Raw genomic sequence first — 23,642 nt, 5'->3', positions numbered from 1 at the left:
GACCACAGGGACGATGATGTCTCGCCATGACAGGGACAAAGACTCGCTGTAGAGCAGCTGCTGCAGTAGCGCCATCATCTGGCTGTGGTTGGCCGAACTGCAGGTGGGGAGACAGACGGAGATGGGAAGATGCTTAAAAAAATTAAAATAAATCATCAATAGCATTCATACGTATACAGAAAGTTCTTAAGACTTTCCAGTCCATCAAGCTACTCTCATGAGAAATTCATTGGAATGATACCAACAAACATTTAGTGACTGCATTCTGGAGTGTTGCGATATACAGATATTTGACTGTGTACAGACCGAAATGTGAAATTATTCAAATAATCAAGTATAAAATAAGGTTTAAGTGCTTAACCAGGCTAGTCAATTATCAAAGAAAATCTAGTCGCATTTTTTCACGTTCATATATATATATATATATTTAAAAAAAAGAATATCCCAACAGAAACGCACTTCTTGATCATTCAATTAATCAAAACAGTAATCGAAGAAGATAAGCCCTATGTTAAACATGGGACCAATGTCTCTACTAACAGCAGTCGCTCCATGGCCTTCTCCCCGTTCTCCTCTCGGAGCTGGTCCAGAGAACTGTGATGCCAACCCAGAGGAGTGAACAGCATCTCTTTGGCCTTCACCTCCACACGACGGTTAAACAGAGATTCTGTGGAAAGAGCCAGCGTTAGCCTGGTCACCGTAAAGTCTTCTAACATTCAATATTACTTTGATAAAAACAAAAGAGGAAGTGGGGAATTCCTAACCCTTGATGAACGCATCACTGATGGAAATGCTCTGTCCTCCGTCCTCAGACACCAAAAACTCAGCTGATATATGTATAGCGACAAGAGAAAAAGATGCAGAGATGAATGAACTAATATAAATATACTGTAGTTTCACCTCAGCAAGTATAAAAACAGCTTGTTTGTCAAGCAGATGAGAGTTTCCTCTCAATGCGATTATGCGAGAATAATGTGTGCGTCTACTTACCTCTCTGCTCGGCAGGCAGAGGTACATGGGGATACTTGGACTGCTTCTTGATGTGGAAGTTAACATTATCTTGTTCCATGTTCAGGTTGATGGAGGCTGCCGAGTCGCTGTCCACAGCAGACTGGAAACTGCTGACCGATGTCCTCTTGCTGGGGCTGGCTGAGTCTGGGCAAAGGAAACACACACAGAAAGAAAGAAAGAAAGAAAGAAAGACACAAGAGAAAGAAAGAGAGAGAGAGAGAAAGACACAAGAGAGAGAAAGAAAGAGGGAGAGAAGGGGGAGAGAGAGACATAGCAGATGAGAAATCATCAGGAGGCTACTGGGATTTTACCCTGTACAACCAAATTAAAGACAGCTAGTCTAAGACTGGGTGAAGCCCTAATCAGGTTACATATTAACGGTATACCTTACAACAGTGTTCCCAACCCATTAAGACCTGAGGCGATTCTTTAAAAAAATCTAAATCCTAACAGTTTTAAAAAAAATATATTAAAAAAAAATATATATATAAACAACGATTTTTCAAAAATAGCAGATCTATAAGCTCGTAGCGCGGCACTCGGTGCCGTGCTATGAGCTTGTATATCTGCTATTTTTGAATAGCCCAAAGAAACCTTAAAATGAGACGCAGATGCGTCCCCGGTCTTAATGGGTTAACTCCAGTCCTAAAGACCAAGTCTACTTCTAGTATACTACTCACACAGTCAATTAACATCAATCATAATATCGATATCAAAGGTATTCGGTTAAAAAGATGCCACCTGTGATACACACTAGAGGTGTAATCGTTGTCATCTGCGAGTTGCTCCGGGTCGCTATCATCAAACTTGATGTCTTTGAACCAGGATGGTTCCGAGTGCCCCTCCACGGAATTGACGCTGTCTGGAGATGGCGTCTCTGAGAACTCTGTGCTCTGAGGATCAGGAAAATAAATTAGAGGCAATGTGGTTTGTAAGCTGCCTAAAAAAATATTGATTTGTTTTCTTTCACCACTCCCAATGTTTTCCATTGACTACCTGGAGTGGGCGGTAGAGAGCGTACTCATCCCTGAACAGCTGGTCATTGTGAGTGACACAGTCCAGCCAGCGCCCATCTACCAATGCCTGGCCTATGGCTATAGCCTGGGCCCTGCAACACAGAGGGGAACAGGATGGACAAGACAAGATAAGTTTAATTTCTCTCGGGAAGTGGAGCATTTTCATTTACCATATTCACATGGCGGCCATTTTGCTCTTACAGAACATCAGACTCGGGAGTGGCCAGTTTCATCTCTTATAGCTTTCTTAACCTAACGTCCATGGAAACAGGTTCCAGAAGATGTACCTCGTGGAGATGGTGCCACTCCTCAGCAGCCAGTTGACCAGCTCCTTTCCCACAATACAGTTTGGGTAGGTCCTCAGCCAGTAGCGGTGGTCCTGGAACTCCATCCCTGTGTTGTTGTTGCAGATCTTCTTCCACAGTTCCTTCAGCTGGGATGAGTCCTGATGGTCATACATCAATAATTAACCACTTAAAACCCTATATACTTTTTCTACTACCAAATTTGTAGATCTGCAATTTTTTCCAAATGTTTGCCCATTTTTGCTGAATGGTCTCCTATTATGACATGCCCAGAGTAGGGACGCCAGGTTTAAAATGGTAAAATGTCAGTCGTGTTATATTTTTGACAAGTGAGGGCACTTACATGCGTGGTAATATAATGCATAATCATATTCCAAATAAAGGACTTTAACTCGATTAGATTTCTACTAAATCTTTCAATTTATACATGTAAGCATCTTTGTCAGATTTCCTTTGTTTTTCTCCTTGGTAAAATGAACATAGAACAGAGATTGATCACCAGAAGGATCTTTCTCTCCTCCTCGCTGTGGTCCTGCTTGGTGCCCGTCTTGGTGCTGGACATGGCGCGACTGGTCTGCGGGCTAACTGAACTGTCATAGGAGGGCACCCTGGAGGAGCCAGACCGGTCTAGGGACAGATTGGTCACACTGGCAGATCTGCAGGGGAAATCACGCAGGAGGCAGTCTGACCGCTGAACCCAAAGAATGCTGAATCAAGGTGGAATCTACCACTCAGAGAAGCAACTGACCTCTTCCTAGCAGGTGATTTGCCTACGTCTTCTTGTAGTGTTGACAATCTGGAGCTGAGGCCACTGTTCTGTGACTCCTGATGAATCAAGCTGCTGCTGCTACCGCACACACACACACACACACACACACAACTTAACCTTTAGCAACTGTGATCATTTCACTCCCCTTGATTCGTTATGCAACACCAGCTGTATTTAAAGGTACAGTGTGTACGTCAATAAGATGTGTACTAAAGACAAATGTAAGTAGAGGTAAAATGAATCAGACTCCATTTACAGGAAGCTAAAGGCGAAACAGATGTGAAACATTGAAGAAAAAAAGAAAACAGGAAGCAAGACTCACTTCTTTCTCATCCCAATAGGAGTTTTTCTATGCCAGGAGAGAGGGGGAAAAGATTTTCTTTGAGACAGGTCAAAAGATACACAAGTAGAAGGTGCACATTGATTGAGTCAGTCAAAGAGACATGAATGCTATTTTACATTCACAAACACAAGCACTGGAGCACAAAATACAAGCACTGTTAAATGAGACCTCAGACAGAAACTTTAATTAACATTCTTTTACAGTTGATCTCCCTTTTATGCATGGTAAATGTGATTAAAACCTAACCCCATAAATGGCTGGAAAGAAACTGAAGAGAAACTACATGAGAGAGAAGCTTCAACGAGGCCTCTTGATAAACAATGTTGTCGGCACATACCAAGGCCTTATCAGTATTAATCTCTACGGTGAGTGATTAAGTGGATATGTCTAAAATGGCTCCTTCTCTCCATATATCCTTGAGGGTTTGACTTCTTTCAGTTGCAATGGCTCCTCTGAACCAAATAATGTCGGAATCACTTGCTAGAACCTTATATATTCTTATAAATTCAAGGCTTTTTAATGTTTAGATCATCCCATTTAGGCAACGGATTGGAAACTGTCAAAGGGATTGAACTGGATTTTATAATCTCAACATGCCATTGATGACTGATCCCAGTGAATCTTGACAATGCACAGCAAACAAAAAAAGCAGCACACAACGGCAAGGAAGCATAGCAGACATTTCAACAAGTATACCATAAATCAGAGAGGGGGAAATAAAGTAGAATAACAATCAAGGAAGGCAAAATAAATGGGTAGAAAAACAAAAAAATGGTTTGTGTATCTAAATTAGAATTCTAACATGACATACTGTGTATGAATATAAACCATGCATGCTAATAAGAAGTCCAATTGTATAATAATCAAATATGGTGCATCCATAAGCTCAAATCTAATGTAAAGTAAATAATATGGTTTGTCATGCAGGGTGGATTCAGGACAGGCAAATATTCCAATTCCGATGTACAGCAAAAGAGTGGAGGCAGGCATGGATTCACACAGGAGGAAACATGCAGCATGCCATGTATCTCTGATACTATACTCACCAGAGCCCCCCCCCCCCCCCCGACTTTAGCCATTGCCAATTCCCCCCCATGTGTATAGCCCCTGTTACTTTAGGGCTGGGGGAATATAGAGACATTATATTGATATTGTGATTATGAGATTAGATCTTGTCTGGGTTTTTGGATATCGTAATTTGGTAAGTGTTTTAAAGGCTGCATTCAAAGTAAAGTGACGTACTTTTGTGAACCTAACTGACTGTTCTAGCAGTTCTATTATTTGTCTTTACACACTTAGTTATTATATAGGCAGTACTAATGATTGTTTATCAAAAACCTCATTGTGTAAATATTTGTGAAAGCACTAACAGTCATCCCTACAATTTTGTCATATTACCATACCAATATCTATTTGGTCAAACATATTGTGATATTTGATATTGTCCATATCACCCAGCCTTACTACTGTTGCTCTTTGGTAGGGTATAGACAACCACGTCTCCTCTGATGAGGTCACACATGTTTTTACCCGACAGTATGGGGTAGGTGTAATGTGTGCAGAGCAACACAATATCCCTCCCAGTTCCACTTGCAGGCCCCCCAACCTGTAGGAGTCACTAGTGCGAGAGATCGCCCTCCCCTGCTGGCTTCCTACTGGCAAACATGGCCAATAGGCTCTGTGCACAACTGTAGCCCCAAGGTTCTAGAAGGAGGCATACCCGTTTCCTGTTCCGGTTCAGTTTACCATAACTTTGTTTGATTGGTTCGGCAGAAGATTTGAACAAGAAACACATTCACAAGTGTTTCCTGTTACAATCTGCTGCCTAGGAAGTCAACAGGAGTGCATGTTCATATGACCTGAAGAAGATCCACAGCGGATCGAAACCCAGGAGTACAGAGACAATTGTATGAAATCTTTTTAAAAACTTTGAAGTTTCAATTAACTGTTTTTAAATTCCACTGGATTTAACAGTGGCCCAACAGGATTCCAAAACTCCATTTAGTCCTAAATGTGTAAGCTTGTGTTCACCTCTGCCAGGCCAGGTCTTCCTCTAGGAAGATGTTCCTGCTGGCCTTGCGTCCTCCCACAGGGGTCCGTGGCTCGCTGGGCTCCAACACACACACAGAACAGGGAGAGTCCGACAGAGCGCTCAGGTCCTCGCCAATGGAACAACCCGAGTCAGCAGAATGGGCGTAGCTTAGCGCTATTTTACGACAGTAGGTACATGCCCGCAAGTCTCCTACATGCACGCACAGAGAAAGAGAGAGAGAGGGAGAGGGAGAGGGAGAAGGGAGGGGCAGTATGGAATATAGAAAGAAAGACCTTTGTGTTTTCTTAGTTGGTAACTGAATTATTCCTAACAAGCCCCTTTTCCATTTAAGTAAAATTCAATTCAAATTTAATTGAAGTTAATCATCATTACTTTACAAACACCACCATTCAGAGAATATTAAATGATATTGTATAAAATACTTTGTCGTCTCATGCACAAACAACACACACGCACCGCTCAAAGGAAGAGTGCTCAGGTTAAAGTCCCAGATTGTAGCTTTAATAGTATCATCTCCCTCCAGCAGCACTCACCTGTGTAGCCCATGGACTTTCCAGGGATTTCCTGGTTGCAGCAACGGCTGCAGAAGATCTGGCCACACAGTCTGCAATGATGGCGGCGGCGGAAGGTAGTGAACTTCTCATTACAGTCGTAACACTCCTTACACTGACTGTCTGGCATCCAGTATTGCTTCAGATCGCTGTCCTAGTGGACAACAAATCACCACAAAACACTGTGTCTTTGCACTGACCTCATAGTCACGAGCCGCAGGCTTTGAATGCAATGGTGTGAAACATCAAAAACGTGCGACTATAATAACAGATATCGCTTTAGATCAAGCAGGTGGTGTAAAGAACATTTCAAGGGTCTGGCAAAACGTGTGACACTGACACACGATTGATTTTACTTCGGGGGTGTTTGATTTCATACCTGGCTCTTTCCCTCCATGATTTCCTTTAGCCTCTTCAGAGCCGTACGGAGTTGCACAGCTGTGCGAGGGTCATGACTTCCCAGAGGGGTTTCAGATTTCCTGCGTCCCTCTAAGAAAACACAGCCACGCACACGCACACACACACACACACACACACACACACACACACACACACACACAAGATAACTAAAAAAGACAGTGCATGATTTCTTTATCTAAAAATCAATGTTGCCACATTGTCAATTATCCCAGTTAAATAAAAAAAACAATGTAAATAATTAACAGAAAAAATAAAAAATGTTCTCTAAAGCTTGCGTTCATCAAAGCTTACCATAGGACTGACCGTTATAACAAAACAGAGCTAGAACTGTGAGAATTTGACAATGCAACAACTACATTCTAATTAGTTTTGAATGTGACCAAATTGATTAGGCAAGAAACAACAAAAAACGTTGTCATTTGTGTAGAATTAAAGGGTTAGCTCGCAAATGATTAATCACAAACATCTTTCCAGTTATTATTACCACTTTGAACATCTGGGCGACCAGTAGAAAGCACTCCATTGCAAATGCCAATAATTAAGTAAATTACCACACACACACACATTGCAAAACAAACTCACATGCACAGACACTTACTGTAAGTGTTGGTATTAGGCTATTCTGTGAGACCAAGTAGTTAATGCCTGGACAAAAGTATAATTAGCAAACCACACAGCACAGAAGAGCCTCACCTGGCCAATCCACTGTAATCAGAAAAGACATGAGAATGGATGTTACAGTCTGCCATGGTGTTTCCATTCATGTTCTGTCTTTTTCAAAGGTGAAACATGTTTTTCAAACCTCCATAAATGTCAGACTTCAGAGAAGCATAAGATACTTACTGCTGTCTATGAAAAGCCATAACCAAAGAATATTAGAGCGGATCACTTGGTGTAACAAACGAGACATTCTAGACACATTATTTAGTTTGATTCCAAAATGAGCCATTTGAAAAGAGGGACATCTTTCAAATTACAGATAGCACAGATTAAAAAAGCTCATGGAACACTAGAAGTTCAGTCATTTACTGTAGATGGTGTCAAAATGAATTTCTGTTTTAGCATTAAAATGTGCAACAGATATAGAATGCTCATAGCAAACTTTGAGTAATATAGAATTATATTATGATATAGTGTTTTGGAATAGGGCTGTCGTTTCCTACCTCAGTGGATGCAATCCTATGGTTGGTAACATCAAATGTATGATCCAGTCCAAATAATGGGAGGCATTCACATGACAACCTTTAATAGGGCAGCTAACCTTCTACTCCAGCTACAGCTGTCTGGCTTCTGTCTACCAAGACACTATGTTATCACTGATTGGTTTATTCACTGCAAGAGAGAGACTTCAATAAAAGGCCAAAGTTTACAGTTAGGGGTATTGCATCATCAAATGTGGAAAGAACCCATATTGGCCTTTTGGAGGGCCCTGCAAACAAGTTGGTGAAGGTTTAGATCAAAATGACCAGGCCAACTAGTTATAATGAAGTAAAAAACACATTGATCTGGTCTGTCTGTCTGTCTGTCTGTCTGTCTGTGTGTGAGCACTCCAACACAATGCTAGTGATCAAATGCCAGTGACTGTTTCATGATATATCAGTTTCAATTACTGTACGTACTTTTTGAGCGGTGTAGCCGCTCCTATAAGTGGGGTTGGGACCCATGAGGTAGGAGACACAAAGGAGACTCTTTGTGTCTCCGACCTTAACCGCTGCTGGTCATGAAATTATTGGCTTTGGAATGCGACAAAAACTAAAAAATATCCATGAATTCAATGGGGTGACTAATCGATAGGAAAAAAGTATTTTGGGGGCGAACTATCCCTTTAACTGTTATAACAGTGATAATTCCTTGAAAGATACCTAGATCCTATTAAAAAGCATGACTCTTTCCAATTAATTCATTTTATGGAACTATGAACCCAGATTTTTTTCTCCCAATTACACTAGATCCTTGTTTTTCCTTAGAGGTTTTCTTTGAAAAAACCCTTGTTTGTATGTGTCTGTGTGTTTGTGATGGGAGCTTGTACGAAAAAGTACTGTATTTCACCCACTCTATACCTGTAAAATTGTGATGGGACAATAAAGTTGAGGTTGTTGAAGTTGAGTGTGTGTGTGTTACGGTGCGTGGGAGAAGCTCAGGGTGTTGTTTGCGGTATGAGCCAGAGCTGTGAACAGAGGGGGTGGGGCTGGAGGACCAGCTACTCCTGTCTCTTTGTGGGGACGAAGACCCAGAATCCGGCTTTTCTGAGCCTGCCGACGGAGGACGTCCCTCTTCTACAGACACAAGGACAGAATGAGAGAGATAGAAACAGAAAGAGTAGCAGAGAGAAGAGTAGATTATCTATTGATAACACTCCTCCCCAGACCATGATGATATGGTCTGGGGAGGTCCTTATTCTCCTTCACTTGAGCCTAAATTAGGGAAAAACATAATTGTTTGTTGTTTCGACTATTTCACCAGGACAGGATCATATAGATAAAAGAAGGTGAACTCATATGGAAGTAGAGAAGAACACCACTAGAAAACAAAAGTGTCAGCATCACTGACATTGATCAATACTGATCAATTTCCACTTCCTTCAGCTGTTACATCAACAAGGTTAGTCCCTCGGGTCATTGTAGAAGAAGGATCACATCACAAGAAGGAATTTCTGAAAGACAATATAGCACAGTGTTCAAAACCTCTGAACACTGAGGGGGGTGTTCCTACAGTAGCAGGCAGCACAGGAATCCACACACATGACGAGTCACGTGGCAGGCAGGCCGGCTCATGGAGCCTTTTCCAACAGTGCAACTGCAGTCTTATAAACTGACATGACTTTGGTAAGATAAACTGACATGACTTTGGTAAGATTCCAAGTCTCCTTTTTCCTACAAATCACTTAGATGCAATTGAGGAAAGCAGGCTTTTATGCATCTTTTCCCTTTCTCCTGCAGCAGATTTAGATACATTTACAAAATGGCATATTATTCAAGCTTCTTAGGCCTACTTCACTAATGACAAAATTAACAATTACAATGTTGACCTTTCACTTAAAACAGAAATTTGATTTGGCAAGCTTTTGACAAGCCATTGAAAATACTTCCAAAATGTTAATCAAGTCCATGATCATAACACCAGAGGCAGCTCCACAAACCATGTTCAACCCAGATTTGGCACAACAAAGGGAATGAACTCTTTCTCATGCTATTCATCTAAAATGTGGAATGCCCTACCAAAAAGAGTAAAGGAGTGTAAAACCCTACTCACTTTCAAAAATGCCCTAAAGATACACCTTCAGGAGGCTGCAATTCAAAAATGCCCCCTGTCCAAGTCCTAACCTACCCCATGTCCTAACCTAACCCCCCCCCCCCCCCCCCCCTCTCTCTTTCTTTTTTTGTACATATTTTTCACCCTTCATACCAGTAACCTGTAAACTGATTGTATGACATTCTGTATAGTAGTGTGTATATCTGTCTGTCTGTCTCTTATATGTCATCATGATTTGTGTGCGTGGGGATCTCATCTTAAACAAGCTACGTGCTTAACTGAGCTATCCAGTTTAGTAGACCTTGTATTGCGAATTTGTACTTCCATGTACTGTTATGTACTGTCATGTACTGTTCTCATGTCTTACTAAATAAAGTACATCAATCAATCAAAAAATTATTATTTCCTTTTAACTTCCAGCAGCAGGCAAGAACTACTGGATAAAATGGATGTGGCTTAAGTTCACATCACCAGCTCTTCACTGATGCTTCTGTGTGCGTGTATCGCTGACCTTTGTTGTTGAAGCGGAACAGGTTGACAAAGGAGCTGTATGCTGAGCGCAGTGGTGGCTCATCCTGCTCTGGCGTTAACGGCTTGAAATGCGTCAGGTGTGAGGGACTGGCGGGAGACAGGACAGGCGGCTCTACGCTCCACTCCGTAGAGGACGAAGAGGAGGACTTGTCATCTGCAGCCATGTCACTGCTAGTCCTGGTGGGGAGTCAACAACATATTAGACGACTAGTTGGCTTTTGAGGAGCTCACGTATTCAAGTAAAAAAATGCCTTGAGCATGTCTACTTTTATGGTTGACCCGAAAGCTGAAATACTAAGTGCACAGCCTCGCTTCCCTGCTGCTTCATCTTAAGATTTGTTTTTTTTAAAGCATCAGAATGTTAAATGGACCGCTTCTCCTTTACTCTGATCACTGGATCCACGACACAGAATGTTTGGAACATTTGGTTCCATCTGTACCCTCGCGGAGTTAAAATTAGATCGGGGGGGGGGGGGGGGGGGGTCGCCCATAATATGGGGTCGTGGTATATTAAAGTTTGAAGCTAGCGTGAAGCTAACGTTAGCCAGCCATACATACCTTGATGCAGAGATGCTCGTAGGCCTGCGTCCTGCGTCGCTGACGCACCATATTGCGAAAGGACGCATTCATGACAACTCTAGTGCGTCCATGGGACGCAGCTCCGATTAGCTCCGATAATATATAATATTTGTCAGCTGTGATCTATATGGACTCTCTCGGTTAGGCACCGTTGGTGGAGAAGTATAACTCTCCGGTTAGACACCGTTGTACTGGAGAAGTATAACTCGGTTAAACGGCGTTGTGTGGCAGAAGCAGCAGCACAGCCCCTCGCTGTTAGTCTACGCTACTCACACACAGAGAGAGAGAGAGACGGCATGAGGACCTGCTCTTAAACGTGTTAAAACGTCTTGGATAGACCACTGTCTGGAATAATAACTGATCATCATACATACAGGTCTACTACTAATCTCTGTTGCTGTTGTCATCTTAAATTGACCAGCCAAAGTAAAACCCCCGATTTTAGAGTGTTCTCCCACTTGCTTGGAGATCAGAGTGATGTATGTGGTGGATTAATGCATGTTGCCAATCAGCTGTGTAACATTAGCAGGTTAACGATGGCTCGTTGATCCTATGCATTTGACCCTGATTTGACCACAAAGGCAAACAAAAGCACTAATTAATGGCAGCTGTAAGTAACCGGTTGTCTATCGTCTGTGTCTTGTGTATGTTTAATAGGCAACTGGATGTTTTCTGTAGCTTAGAGATATCATAACAATTAATTCCCTGAAGAGGGTAGACCCTCTCCCTCATGCTAAACTTAAAGTGACTTATAAGGTTCCACTTCTCCTCAAAAAGACAACTTTATTTTCCTTTCTCAATGACAAGCCTAATAGTATTATTGCATGTTGACTATGTGCAATAACTGCAAGCCAATGTTCATAGGCATTGTCAGTATTTGTCTTCATTATTTCTTGAATTCCTATTTCTTTATTTGCCAATACTTCCACTGTAAGCCAGTGTTTTCAGTCTACACAATAAATAGTAAAAATAAATTCTACATTCATAAATAATACAAAATAAAATAATAATAATGATTAAAAGGTTCTATGATTAAATGTATTCTATTGGTCAAAGGTATGTTAAATCCACCTGTTGCCCACTACTAGTATTTCTTACCATAAGGTGTGCTAATACTACAGAATCATATACATTTGAAAAAATATATTTATGATTTTTTAATATATGTATATATATCGGTATCGGTCTTGAAAAGCAGGAACGGGTCGCACTGATCTAGATCTGCTATTTTCACAATATGTATCTGTGGAACTGAATCAAACTAAATTAAGTGCCTCAACTCCTAATTCCTCAGGGTGGGGGGTCCCCAGTTAAAATATGATTATTTTGGGGGGTCGCTGCCTGAAAAGGTTGAGATCCACTGCATCAGGATATAATGTACACAGTCACACACGCATAGAAGATATGGAGATTGGAGATCAAAGAAAACGATAGGGGGGGGGACGTGTAATTGGGGACCCATAAAATGTCCCTGGGACCCATCTAAAAGACCACCCTTGCATCCCAGGACCCATTACATTGAAAACCTAGCAACATCACTGTTGATGACTACTTTACAATTACTGCACAATTAGCTAACGTTATCTTCAATAATCAAGGTTTCTGTCAATTCAAATTCATAGAAGTGGAAGAAGCGACATGCAATCTTACCAAGAACAGCATCCAGTTCATCATAGAACGGGCTTTTGGCCGGTGACAAAGATTAAGACGAGACCAGATTAAAGTGAGACCGAGTCTACTGTTGTCCTAGTAACAGCAGATGTTGTCCACGGTGAAAGAACACGTAGCTGTCCTCGTCAATGCCTGTTGTTTTTTGTTTTCATATCACAATGTCAAAACATACCGATCTGATTCTTGTTTGGATGAAGAAACGCCAGACAGACATTCACGTTGCGTTGTGGACGGCTCGCCGTTGGTTTTGTTGTTGTTGTTGTTGAGGAAAAGGAAGACAACCACTTCCTGTGTCAGTCTCTCTAACAATACATTTATACGTTTTTATAAATGCAACTATTTGCCATTGGAGTCGGAGTCAACATGTGTAAGGTACAATCACTATTCAGCCCATTCAAAGCGTGCAAATAAACGCATCAATGAAATAATAAATATATGTTCATTCCCTCCTGGGATTCGAACTCTTCCCAATGTCAGCATAAATACACCAGACAGGCGCTTACTCCGGTGCGCCATTCTTTTCACAACGAAGAGGTACCATAAACAAGTCATAGAGTATACAACCAGTCGTTATAAAACAAAACAGACATGGTCACTAGATAGATCAGATCAACTTGAGACCTCAGTCACCAAACTGATTTTATTGTACTGGTCTCCAACACGGCTGTTTACTACAGATTTGTTTCTAAAATATCTCACCATGATCATCTATTATTCATTATGTTATAGGCTACTTAGAAATAGTAAATGTGACGCATGATATGTTAGATAAACTGTTCGTTTATGATCAATGCTAGGCCTAATGATTAATGGTTATTTATATTGACCAGATCTGTAGAGGGCGCAGGTGAGTAATTTAAATAATTCCGTCTGGTGGACATGTTTTATTTTCTGCCCAAAAAGTGCATTATACAGAGAAGGTGGTGTGCTGAGATGTAACCCACCGTGGAGAATAGTTTTTCAGCAATACAAAACAGCCTTTGTTTCGATGAGTAGCGAAATCGTTTTCTTTCGTTTTACTACAGTTGGAGACCTCGCACGGTAGTGGAATTTTCAGTCAATGGGAGGAGCACCGCTCCTAATGGAGACCAGAGCTCTAAATGGACATGCCTTGAACTGCCATTTTCTGTGCAGCGACTGCAACTGTATCTTACAACATACTATTTCCAGGTGATTAGATTACATAAACATTAGCTTCAATAATTTGTAGGACATTTAAAATTGACTGGTCAATAATCACGTCACTGTAATGTGGGGTTTCAGACACTTTTGGCCATATTTTCTCTATAATTGGTCATGTTATAAACAGTTTATCTAACCTATCGTGCGTCACATTTACTATTTCTAAGTAGCCTATAACATAATGAATAATAGATGATCATGGTGAGATATTTTAGAAACAAATCTGTAGTAAACAGCCGTGTTGGAGACCAGTACAAAAAAATCAGTGTGGTGACTGAGGTCTCAAGTTGATCTGATGTATCTAGTGACCATGTCTGTTTTGTTTTTTTAAATGACTGGTTGTATACTCTATGCTCTATGTGTTGTTTATGGTACCTTTTTATTGTGAAAAGAATGGCGCACCGGAGTAAGCGCCTGTCTGGTGTATTTATGCTGACATTGGGAAGAGTTCGAATCCCAGTAGGGACGAACATTTATTTATATATTTATTAATTCATTGATGCGTTTATTTGCACGCTTTGAATGGGCTGAATAGTGATTGTACCTTACACATGTTGACTCCGACTCCAATGGCAAATAGTTGCATTTATAAAAACGTGTAAATCTATTGTTAGAGAGACTGACACAGGAAGTGGTTGTCTTCCTTTTCCTCAACAACAACAACAACAAAACCAACGGCGAGCCGTCCACAACGCAACGTCAGTGTTCGTTTGCCTGACGTTTCTTCATCCAAACAAGAATCAGATCGGTATGTTTTGGTATTGTGATATGATATGAAAAAAAAAACGGCATTGACGAGGACAGCTACGCGTTCTTTCGCCGTGGGAGTCGGTGGGACAACATCTGCTGTTACTAGGACAACAGTAGACGCGGTCTCGACTTGATCCGGTCTCGTTACAAACTGAAACACCGGACCACATTTTGAGAATCACTGTAAATGTACTTACGACACACATCGACAGATTCCTCGTCTGAACTCCCTCTATCCGTCCGCAGGTCTCCCAGATTGTTCATTGGTCGGCTACCTGAAAACGATTAAAAACCTTAGTAAGCTACAAGTGCCCAAATACCACAACACGTTTGTGTACATTGTTATCCTCACGTTAAACAGCTGGCCACTAGTGCAGCTAGCGTGAAGCTAACGTTAGCCAGCCACTGTGGCTACTTTTAAGAGCACAATTAGCTAACGTTCTCTTCAATAATCAAGGTTTCTGTCAATTCACATTCATACAGGTGGAATAAGCGATGCAATCTTACCAAGAACAGCATCCAGTTGGTCGTAGAAAGGACTTTTGGTTGGTGAAGCTTCAGTCTTCTTATTTTGTTTTAGGCACTCAAGGTAGCGTCGCCGGAGATAGCCCAACCTCTCTTTTATCTTTTTCCAGTCTCCAAATTCTTCGACAGACGGGTGCCGGAGCAACAGCTCCGTGTGGATATGTTTTCATATCGTATGGTTGTGGACCATCTCATCAAACTGTCTCTCTGAAATCGTCGTTCACCCCCCCAACTACTCGCTATCTCTATGCTAATGCTAAATGCTATCGCTCTGCTCGCTGACGTGACTGCACACGTCCCTCACACACAGTAAGAGGAAGTGAGAGGGACGTTTTCCGCTCTAAATTCATGTGGAGGCTTGACATCCGGGGAAATGTGCGGATAATAATAATAATAAATTATTATTTATTATTTTATTAATTATCCTGTGCGAATGATGAAATGTTCTAATCATGTATAGCCTTACATTACTTAAGACCATATATATATATATATATATATATATATATATATATATATATATATATATATATATATATATATATATATATATATATATATACAAATATATATATTTTTGTTTTGTTTGACCAAACACTGCAATACCGAAAGTACTCATTATGCAGAATGGCCCGTCTCAAGTTTTCAAATGTATAAAAATCTTTTGAAAATAGCTGATCTACAAGCAATTGTGAGCTTGTAGATCTGCTATTGTCAAATGGCCAAACTATAGATAGGGCTGAGTAATTTGTACTTTACTCAAGTAAAGTACAAATACCTCAACATTTTTACTTTAGTACAGTACTTAAGTAAATCTACTTTCCACCACTGCAGATCAGGCATGTAAACACACACAATCTTCCACAACAGTAACAATAAGTAGCTAGTAGCAAGGACTTCCTGAGGCTGGCAGCAAGATTTCAAAATAAAAGTTACATAATATGATTACTCGACCTAGATTTTATTTTAGAGTTAACTCTCCCACGCATGCCAGAAAGCCCTGCAGCTGTGCAATTGCGTCCTCCGACCACTGGGGGGCGCAGTGAGTCTGTGGTTTGGAAATAAGATCAGGCAATTGTAATGTTTTTTAAAAGACACAAATCTATTTTAAAAATACATTTATGATGAGTGTCTTTTAAATGGCGCATACTAGAACACTTCTAATTGCCAGGTTTTTTTTAAAGACACACATTTATTGAAAAAATACATTTATGATGTATGTCTTTTAAATGGCTTAAACTAGAGCAGTGGTTCTCAAACTTTTTCATGTCAAGGACCCCCAAATTGATATATATTTGTATTATATTATTGTATCGTATTATTATTTGTATTATATTTGAAAATATATTGTGCCAGGGACCCACAGAAGAGAAGATTTGTGTTGCAAATGAAAAAGTTCAAAAGAATTTCAAGATTTTTCAAAAATGTTAAAAAATGGCAGAGGTATTGTAGAGGAGGTCTCCCTGAACGCGTGCGTATGTCCAAAGTGTTACCTCGCGGAGCCGTCTCCTGTCCAGTGTCCAATTTGTATAGGCTATGCATTCCTTTGAACAGCATTTATCCATTTATATGAAGTATTAATGTTTTAAATCCCTTTTTGTTACACAGAAACATAATATGTGTTGTATAGAAACATAATATGTCGTTTAAATGCTTAATTTATAGTTTTAATGTGCAAATTAACCGTTTTTCAATGGCTCCTTTTTGCTCTAGAGAGTACTCTTATTCTGAAGAGATCGTCCACCGGAAGTCTTATCGTTAGCTAGCTCTTATCGTTGCTGACGGAACACAGCTCACTGTAAACAACAACGGTAACATTACTAACAAACTGTCTTTTTCAATAGTCTTTACGTGATTATATGTTAACGTTAATGTCATCGTGGTAACAAGACTTTTTCTGTGTGTTATCCTTTTAGCTCAAATGTTTGACTGTAGTTATCAATCAAGAAAAAGATTTACGTGATTATATGTTAACGTTAATGTCATCGTGGTAACAAGACTTTTTCTGTGTGTTATCCTTTTAGCTCAAATGTTTGACTGTACTTGTGCTTCTGAAAAAGATGTCTTCCCAGTCGAGTGAAGTCGCAGCGGCAGCGAAAATGGAGAATCTCAGTAAGTGCACATTTGATTGCATAAAAATACAAGCTATCGCTTTCGTTTGTCCAGAGAATGTAATACTCCTCAGTGGTGGAAAGTAACTAAGTACATTTACTTAAGTGCTGTACTTGTACAATTTTGAAGTACTTTTACTTGACTGGAGTATTTCCAATTTTCAATACTTTTATTTCTACTCTACCACATCTCAGATGTGAGCTTCTAGATCTGCTATTTTCAAAGGATCTTTTGGGAACTTGTGAAATTTGACATTGTGCATAATGAGTACTTAAGTGAATTTTGCTGCCATACGCTTGTACTTTTAGTCAAGTACATTTTGAATGCTGGTACCTTTACTTGTAATAATGGTATTTCTACATTGCAGTATTGATACTTAAATTCTTTTTTTGACCAGACAACTCCCTGCGGGCCAACAATATGGCCTTAGCTGTTGAATTGGCTGCCCAGAGGACGAAGGTCAGACAGCTGGAGATGGACATTGTTAAACTGCAGAAACTAGTAGTGGATCAGGACTTTCATATGGCCACCATGAAGCACAAAGAGAGAAAGCTGGTTAGTGTTTATTTTTATCATATCAAGGACCCCCACATTTCATGTTAAGGACATGAAACTATTTAATGTCAAGGACCCCCAAATTGATATGTACAGTATATTAGACAGGGCCGAAAATGGAAAATTCCCCCTGGAAAACAATGTGGTAGGCATTTTTGAGTAAAAGTACTAAGTGAGTTGTTTCTATGATTTTTAGGCGCTGAATCAATTTCTGCCGGATGCCAAGCTGTAAAAGTCTCGGTTTAGGCATAAATATCGAGATATTTGCATAATGAGCAACTTAATTGCCAAAAACTGGGAAAAGGCTATACTTTAGCTTTTAATTAACTTATAAAGGTAATCTAAGAGTTTAAGTCCATGTTTATGATGTCCAGAAATCCATCTATTACCATGGTGCAATCATGCTACCTTTCCTTATTAGCATAAATTATGCAAGAATTTGGTAAAAGCCAGGATATTACAATTTGTTTTTCTCTTTTAGTCCTAAAAGTTTAGCTCTCAAATCTAAGTCTATGTTTTAATGTCCACTTACTTAATGGCCTTACTAGACTCTAATAGGCTCTATTAGGCTGTACAAGGCACTTGTCAGCCCTGTAGCCCCTTTGCACTTGAGATTAACCACTGTGTCCACGGGCAATAGTTTTACAAGGGTTTGTGTCCACCGGCAATAGTTTTACATGAAAATGTTTAGGCTGTAACAATCGGCCTTTTTACATGAAAGGATAATTACTACCAAAAAAAGGAAAAACAACGAGATCGGTGGGTGTTTTAACTGATAAGATTTTTTATATAATAGCCAGGTATAATTGACAGGTCAAACGGTATTTAAATGAAATATGACCACTTTCAAAATGACTTCTGTCCCTGTTATTCTCTCTGGTAAATAAAATAAACAAGCAAACAAACAAATGAATCAAAAACAAACAATAATCACTTTAACTGCCCCTCCCTCCCAAACAAATCCCACTGTCCCTTGTAGCCCAGCGGGTCACAATGCTATCAAAACAATAAACAAATACACACGGCGTCTAAGAGTCTGTCATGCACGCACGCTGTTTAAATAAATAAATAAACAGTCCCGCGACCGTCCTCTTCTGACGCGCTGCCGCGACGCAACAGTTCCTTATAATCCAAATGAAAAGAAAAGTCTTCTCCGCCCGATGCGGCCCAAATAATAACTAAATGACGGGGTACCCCTCTAGTTTGTATTCCATAAACGAGCAGAACGCTCGGGTTGATCTCACCGGCTCTGTCGGCTCGAATCCCGACCGGCGACACACCACAACGGTGCTCGGATCCCACGGCCCGTCAGAAACGGCAGGTTCCACTCCGCTGTCTCGAAAGTCCTTTGAACCTTAGCTGCAGTCTAACGTCACGTTTAAACTTAGAATCAAAACGGTGTAAACTGGCGCTTCAAGGTCTCTGCTTTCCTCCTCCGTGCACAAACGGTTTGGTTCGTTCACCCCCCCTGTTGTGTACCACACCCTGTATTAGTAACCTCGGGTGGCATCAATGATTCAATTATCCCCCCAATCAGACCCGTTACAGTTCATGTGAATAGGACCAGTTCATATTTTCTCATGGCTTCAAACATGTTACATACAGTATATTTACAAATATAATAACATGCACAGGTCGAGTGGAATACTTATAATAATAATGTGCAATTGTCACAAGGCTATAGTATAGTACTGCCCCGTACAACCTAACAGAGCCCAGCACAGCCCACCAGAGCCCATTATAGCCCACCAGAGCCCAGCAGTCCGGCACATTCCAGCACACTGGGAGAATAGCTTAGGGTATGGGCGTAGTTAAATGACTGTAATAGGTTATACAGTGCTGGGTCCAGCTGGAATAGGCTAGAATAGAATGTTCTAGGCCTTACTAGACTCTAATAGCCTAGAAATGTTCATGTAAAACTATTGCCGGTGGACACAAACCCATGTAAAACTATTGCCCGTGGACACAGTGGTTAATCTCAAGTGCAAAGGGGCTAAAGGGCTGACAAGAGCCTAGTACAGCCTAATAGAGCCTATTAGAGTCTATTAAGACCTAGAACATTCTAGTCTAGTCTATTCCAGCTGGACCCAGCCCTGTATAGCCTATTACAGTCATTTAACTACCCCCATACCCTAGGCTATTCTCCCAGTGGGCTGGACTTTGTGTGCTGGAATGTGCCGGACTGCTGTGCTCTGGTGGGCTATAATGGGCTCTGGTGGGCTGTGCTGGGCTCTGTTAGGTTGTACGGGGCAGTACTATACTATAGCCTAGAAACTTTCATATAAAACTATTGCCGGTGGACACAAATCCTTGTAAAACTATTGCCCGTGGACACAGTGGTTAATCTCAAGTGCAAAGGGGCTACATGGCTGACAAGAGCCTAGTACAGCCTAATAGAGCCTATTAGAGTCTAGTAAGGCCTAGAACATTCTAGTCTAGCCTATTCCAGCTGGACCCTGTATAGCCTATTACAGTCATTTAACTACCCCCATACCCTAGGCTATTCTCCCAGTGGGCTGGACTTTGTGTGCTGGAATGTGCCGGACTGCTGGGCTCTGGTGGGCTATAATGGGCTATAATGGGCTATAATGGGCTCTGGTGGGCTGTGCTGGGCTCTGTTAGGTTGCCGTGCCCTCTTTTAGCCAGTGGATGTGTAAAGTGCATCCGTTCTTTCTTAGGCGATGACCATCCCTGCTACAAAGTTTTGTGGCGTTATGTGAAGCCATTTTTGAGTTGGGTGTCTTTTTGCGATTGACCACGCCCATTTCCCCGCCCCCTTATGGCCGAGGGGCATGGCAAGTTCATTTGGTTCATCATCAGCCCATGCTACACCCTTCCACCAAGTTTCATAAAAGTTGGCGCAGTAGTTTTTCCGTAATCCTGCTTACAAACAGACGCTCAGACAAACAAGTGGTGGTGAAACCATATCTTCTTTGGCGGAGGAATAAAAAAAACTGGGACCCTTATTTCACTGGCATCCGGTGGATTCTTATTGGGGACACATTGAACTTTGAAAAAATGCTGGATGCCAACTTTTACTCAAAAATGCCTACATGGTTACAGAATTTTCCATTTTCGGCCCCGTCTATATGGCTGCGGATTCCCATTTGCAAATAATTTGTGCCAGGGTTGTTAAAATGTATTAAAAATATTCCATATGTTTCATTTTTTTTCAAGATTTGTTCTAAAATAGCAGATCATCAAGCTCCATGATGTTTCTCATTACTTGTAGTAGATAAGCTATTTTCAGATAGCCCATGTATTATAGGGTTAAAGTGGTAAAATTACACCATTATGATTTTTGACCATCATTGTGGTATATTATAATAAGGAATTACTTATAGAGAGCCATATGTGTAAATGAGCTTGTAAATGATTCCAAGAATGTTAAACACAGTAACCTTGATACAAGGAAATCATTTAAATCATCCTTGTGTTTAATCATACAGTACAGGCTGAAACGGTCATGTGAATTGAACATGGCCTAATCTGCCTCCCATGAAGGATGTTTGGATATGTGATAGGCACACAGCGTTGACAAAAGAAGACATTTCTTTCCTGCCATCATATTTTGTATTTGACATGTTCTTTCCACAGATGCTCATCATCAAAAGCCTCAACACCCTCTTTGATGTGGGCATGACAACAGACCCTCCCGAATCTGCTGCTGATCCAGGGAACACAGTGCTCCTGGACACAGACATGGACATGACTGTATCAAACACTGTTATAATAGATGTCCCAGCAAACAATGGATGTTCCTCTCCAAACGGTGTACCAGCCCTAGTACCAGCCAGTACTACAGAGCACGACTTTATAATTCCAGGTAATATAACAGCACAGTCAGAAACGGTTGGAAATGCCACTGTAGGGAAGCAACATTGTGAACAAAATCTTCCTGCATTCCCAGCCAGCGCAGAGGGGTTTTCTGCTGACGAACCAGGCATTTCAGAGGATTGGAGAAACAACACTCATGAAATGCTGCCTTTGGACGATGCAGCCAGAGAAACTGTTATTCCTGATGAAGCGTCTCCAGGTGAGATGTTATGCATGCTTACTGATCGAGAAAGTTTTCGTCTCTGCAGCTAATCTTGCAAACCGCTGGACTGATCAGCGTTAAACTTTCCATGCGTAGTGCACATTCCCAGTTGGCCAAGGAAGACGCTTCCAATCGGCATGATGGTGGTGCTGTATCAGGCCGCTTATGCTTGAACCATAGGTTATACAATGAAAGAATAACAATCTCCCATTGTTTTCCCATCTCTCCAATCTCCCAATCTCCCACTACTAACAAATCGGAGGTCATGTGAAATGCGTGCATCATTCAGATTCAGAGTTTTTTTTAAAAGAAATGGCCAAAACGCAGCATCCGATCTACCCCAACTGTTCTAACTGATCTACAAGCTTATTGATTATGGTAAACTCACATTTCATATCACACCATACCTGTAACTTTCACTCAGGCCAGGGACCCCCAAACTGATGGGGAGATGGAGCAGGGACCCCTTACCTTGTAGGATGGGGGGGGCTATGACATATATTGTATAATTATGTATAACATTGTGTTTCATAATTTATAAACATACCATGTTATTTTGCATTCAATACTAAGCTATTAAAAATAATAGACAGATTAATACATTCATGCTTTTATTTTAAACATACATGTACAAGGCATAGTGAGTAGGGTGGCCGTACTGCCATTCATAAACATATAAAATCACAAAACATAACATAAATACACACAAGATACATAGATACCGAGAGAGAGAGACAGAGAGAGACTTTTTATTTTTTTTTATTTTTTTCTTAAACTTATCGATGCCACTCAGATTAATCGACATGCACACCACTACCACATGTTTACCAGCAGATCATATAATACAATTTGAAATGCAAGTGAGGGCTTTTGGCTGAACAAACCACACTCGCCCCTTTCAAACGGCATGGTGATTATAATGAACCCACAGGATTTAATATTGTCCGTGTTATTAAAAAAGACAATGTCTGCACACCTGGTTCACAGCTATTATAACACGTCACTCTCTCTCGCACACACACACGGATTACAAGGCATAGTGCAGAAAACATGAAAAATCTCGGTAAAACACCGCCGTATGGAGAAGTATTCTCTCTCTGTCTCAGGGCATTGCGAGCTTCTGCTAAACTCCCCCTCCTCTCACACACACAGACACGTAGAGAGAGAGAAAGAGAGAGAGAGAGTGAGAGTGATGCACTGAACTACAGCCTAACTTCAGAGCAAGTTAACGATGGCTCGTTGACCCCAATTTGACCACTAGGCAATCAACACAGTACTAATTAATGGCAGCTGTGATTCTTGTGTCTGTCGGTGCAGCCAGATATCAAGTAATTCCCTGTAGAGCAGGGATCTTCAACGTTTTCAGGCCAAGGACCCCCTAGTTGAGAGAGAGATGAAGCAGGGGCCCCCTCTATATTGTATAAAATTGTGTTTCAGATAAACTTTTGCTGCTCTTTTTTCCCTCTGCACACCTATAACTCCAAAAATAGCCGATCTACAAGCTTGTAGATCTGCTATTTTTGGCTAAAGTTCTCCCCAGAAAAGGGATAGGCCTACTAGGATTCAAGTGGTTAATGTAAAAAAAAAATCTTATCACACAAAGATTTGGGGGACCCCCTGTAGTAACTTTGAGGACCCCCTAGGGGTCCCGCACTCGCTGTTGAAGACCCCTGCTGTAGAGGGACCCTCTCCCTCATGTTCAACTTCAATTGTGACTTCTAGATTCTACTTCTCCTCAAAAGGACAACATTATTATTTTCCATCCTGAATGCCTAAATAATATTATTATTGCATTTGGCTATGTGCAGTAACTGCAAGCCAATGGGGCAGGAAGAGAGGCAGGAAACCCAAGGTAGCGGCCGGCGCTGTCATCAATTATTACATCGCCTGATCGCAATTATTAGAGATAATCGTTTCCATGTAGAAAAATGTTTTTAAACATTTTCCAAAAATAGCAGAGCTACATCTAGATCTTTGT

General features: G+C 40.9%; 2 protein-coding genes across 2 annotated transcripts in view; both read right to left on the bottom strand.

Annotated features, from left to right (window-relative positions):
* Positions 1-23,642, bottom strand: part of LOC311060303 (zinc finger RNA-binding protein-like) — a gene marked incomplete at its 3' end in the record, with an annotated part of 91,409 nt that overhangs the window by 5,697 nt on the left and 62,070 nt on the right. The window lies entirely within an intron of this gene.
* On the bottom strand, positions 507-10,415 carry LOC311059593 (1-phosphatidylinositol 3-phosphate 5-kinase-like; the record flags this gene model as incomplete). The annotated part of the gene is made up of 15 exons (XM_084077597.1): positions 507-667; positions 991-1,155; positions 1,766-1,904; positions 2,008-2,119; positions 2,315-2,472; positions 2,832-2,988; positions 3,081-3,179; positions 3,424-3,450; positions 5,476-5,686; positions 6,031-6,202; positions 6,428-6,537; positions 6,760-6,766; positions 7,162-7,173; positions 8,590-8,744; positions 10,232-10,415. 15 exons carry the CDS (start codon positions 10,413-10,415, stop codon positions 507-509), a joined length of 1,869 nt encoding a protein of 622 aa, XP_083933723.1.

This window comes from Gymnoscopelus microlampas (genome assembly GCF_963454915.1).
Source record: "Gymnoscopelus microlampas genome assembly, chromosome: 14".
In the NCBI taxonomy this organism is placed as follows: Eukaryota; Metazoa; Chordata; class Actinopteri; order Myctophiformes; family Myctophidae; genus Gymnoscopelus; species Gymnoscopelus microlampas.
This window is presented reverse-complemented; position numbering and strand designations above follow the sequence as displayed.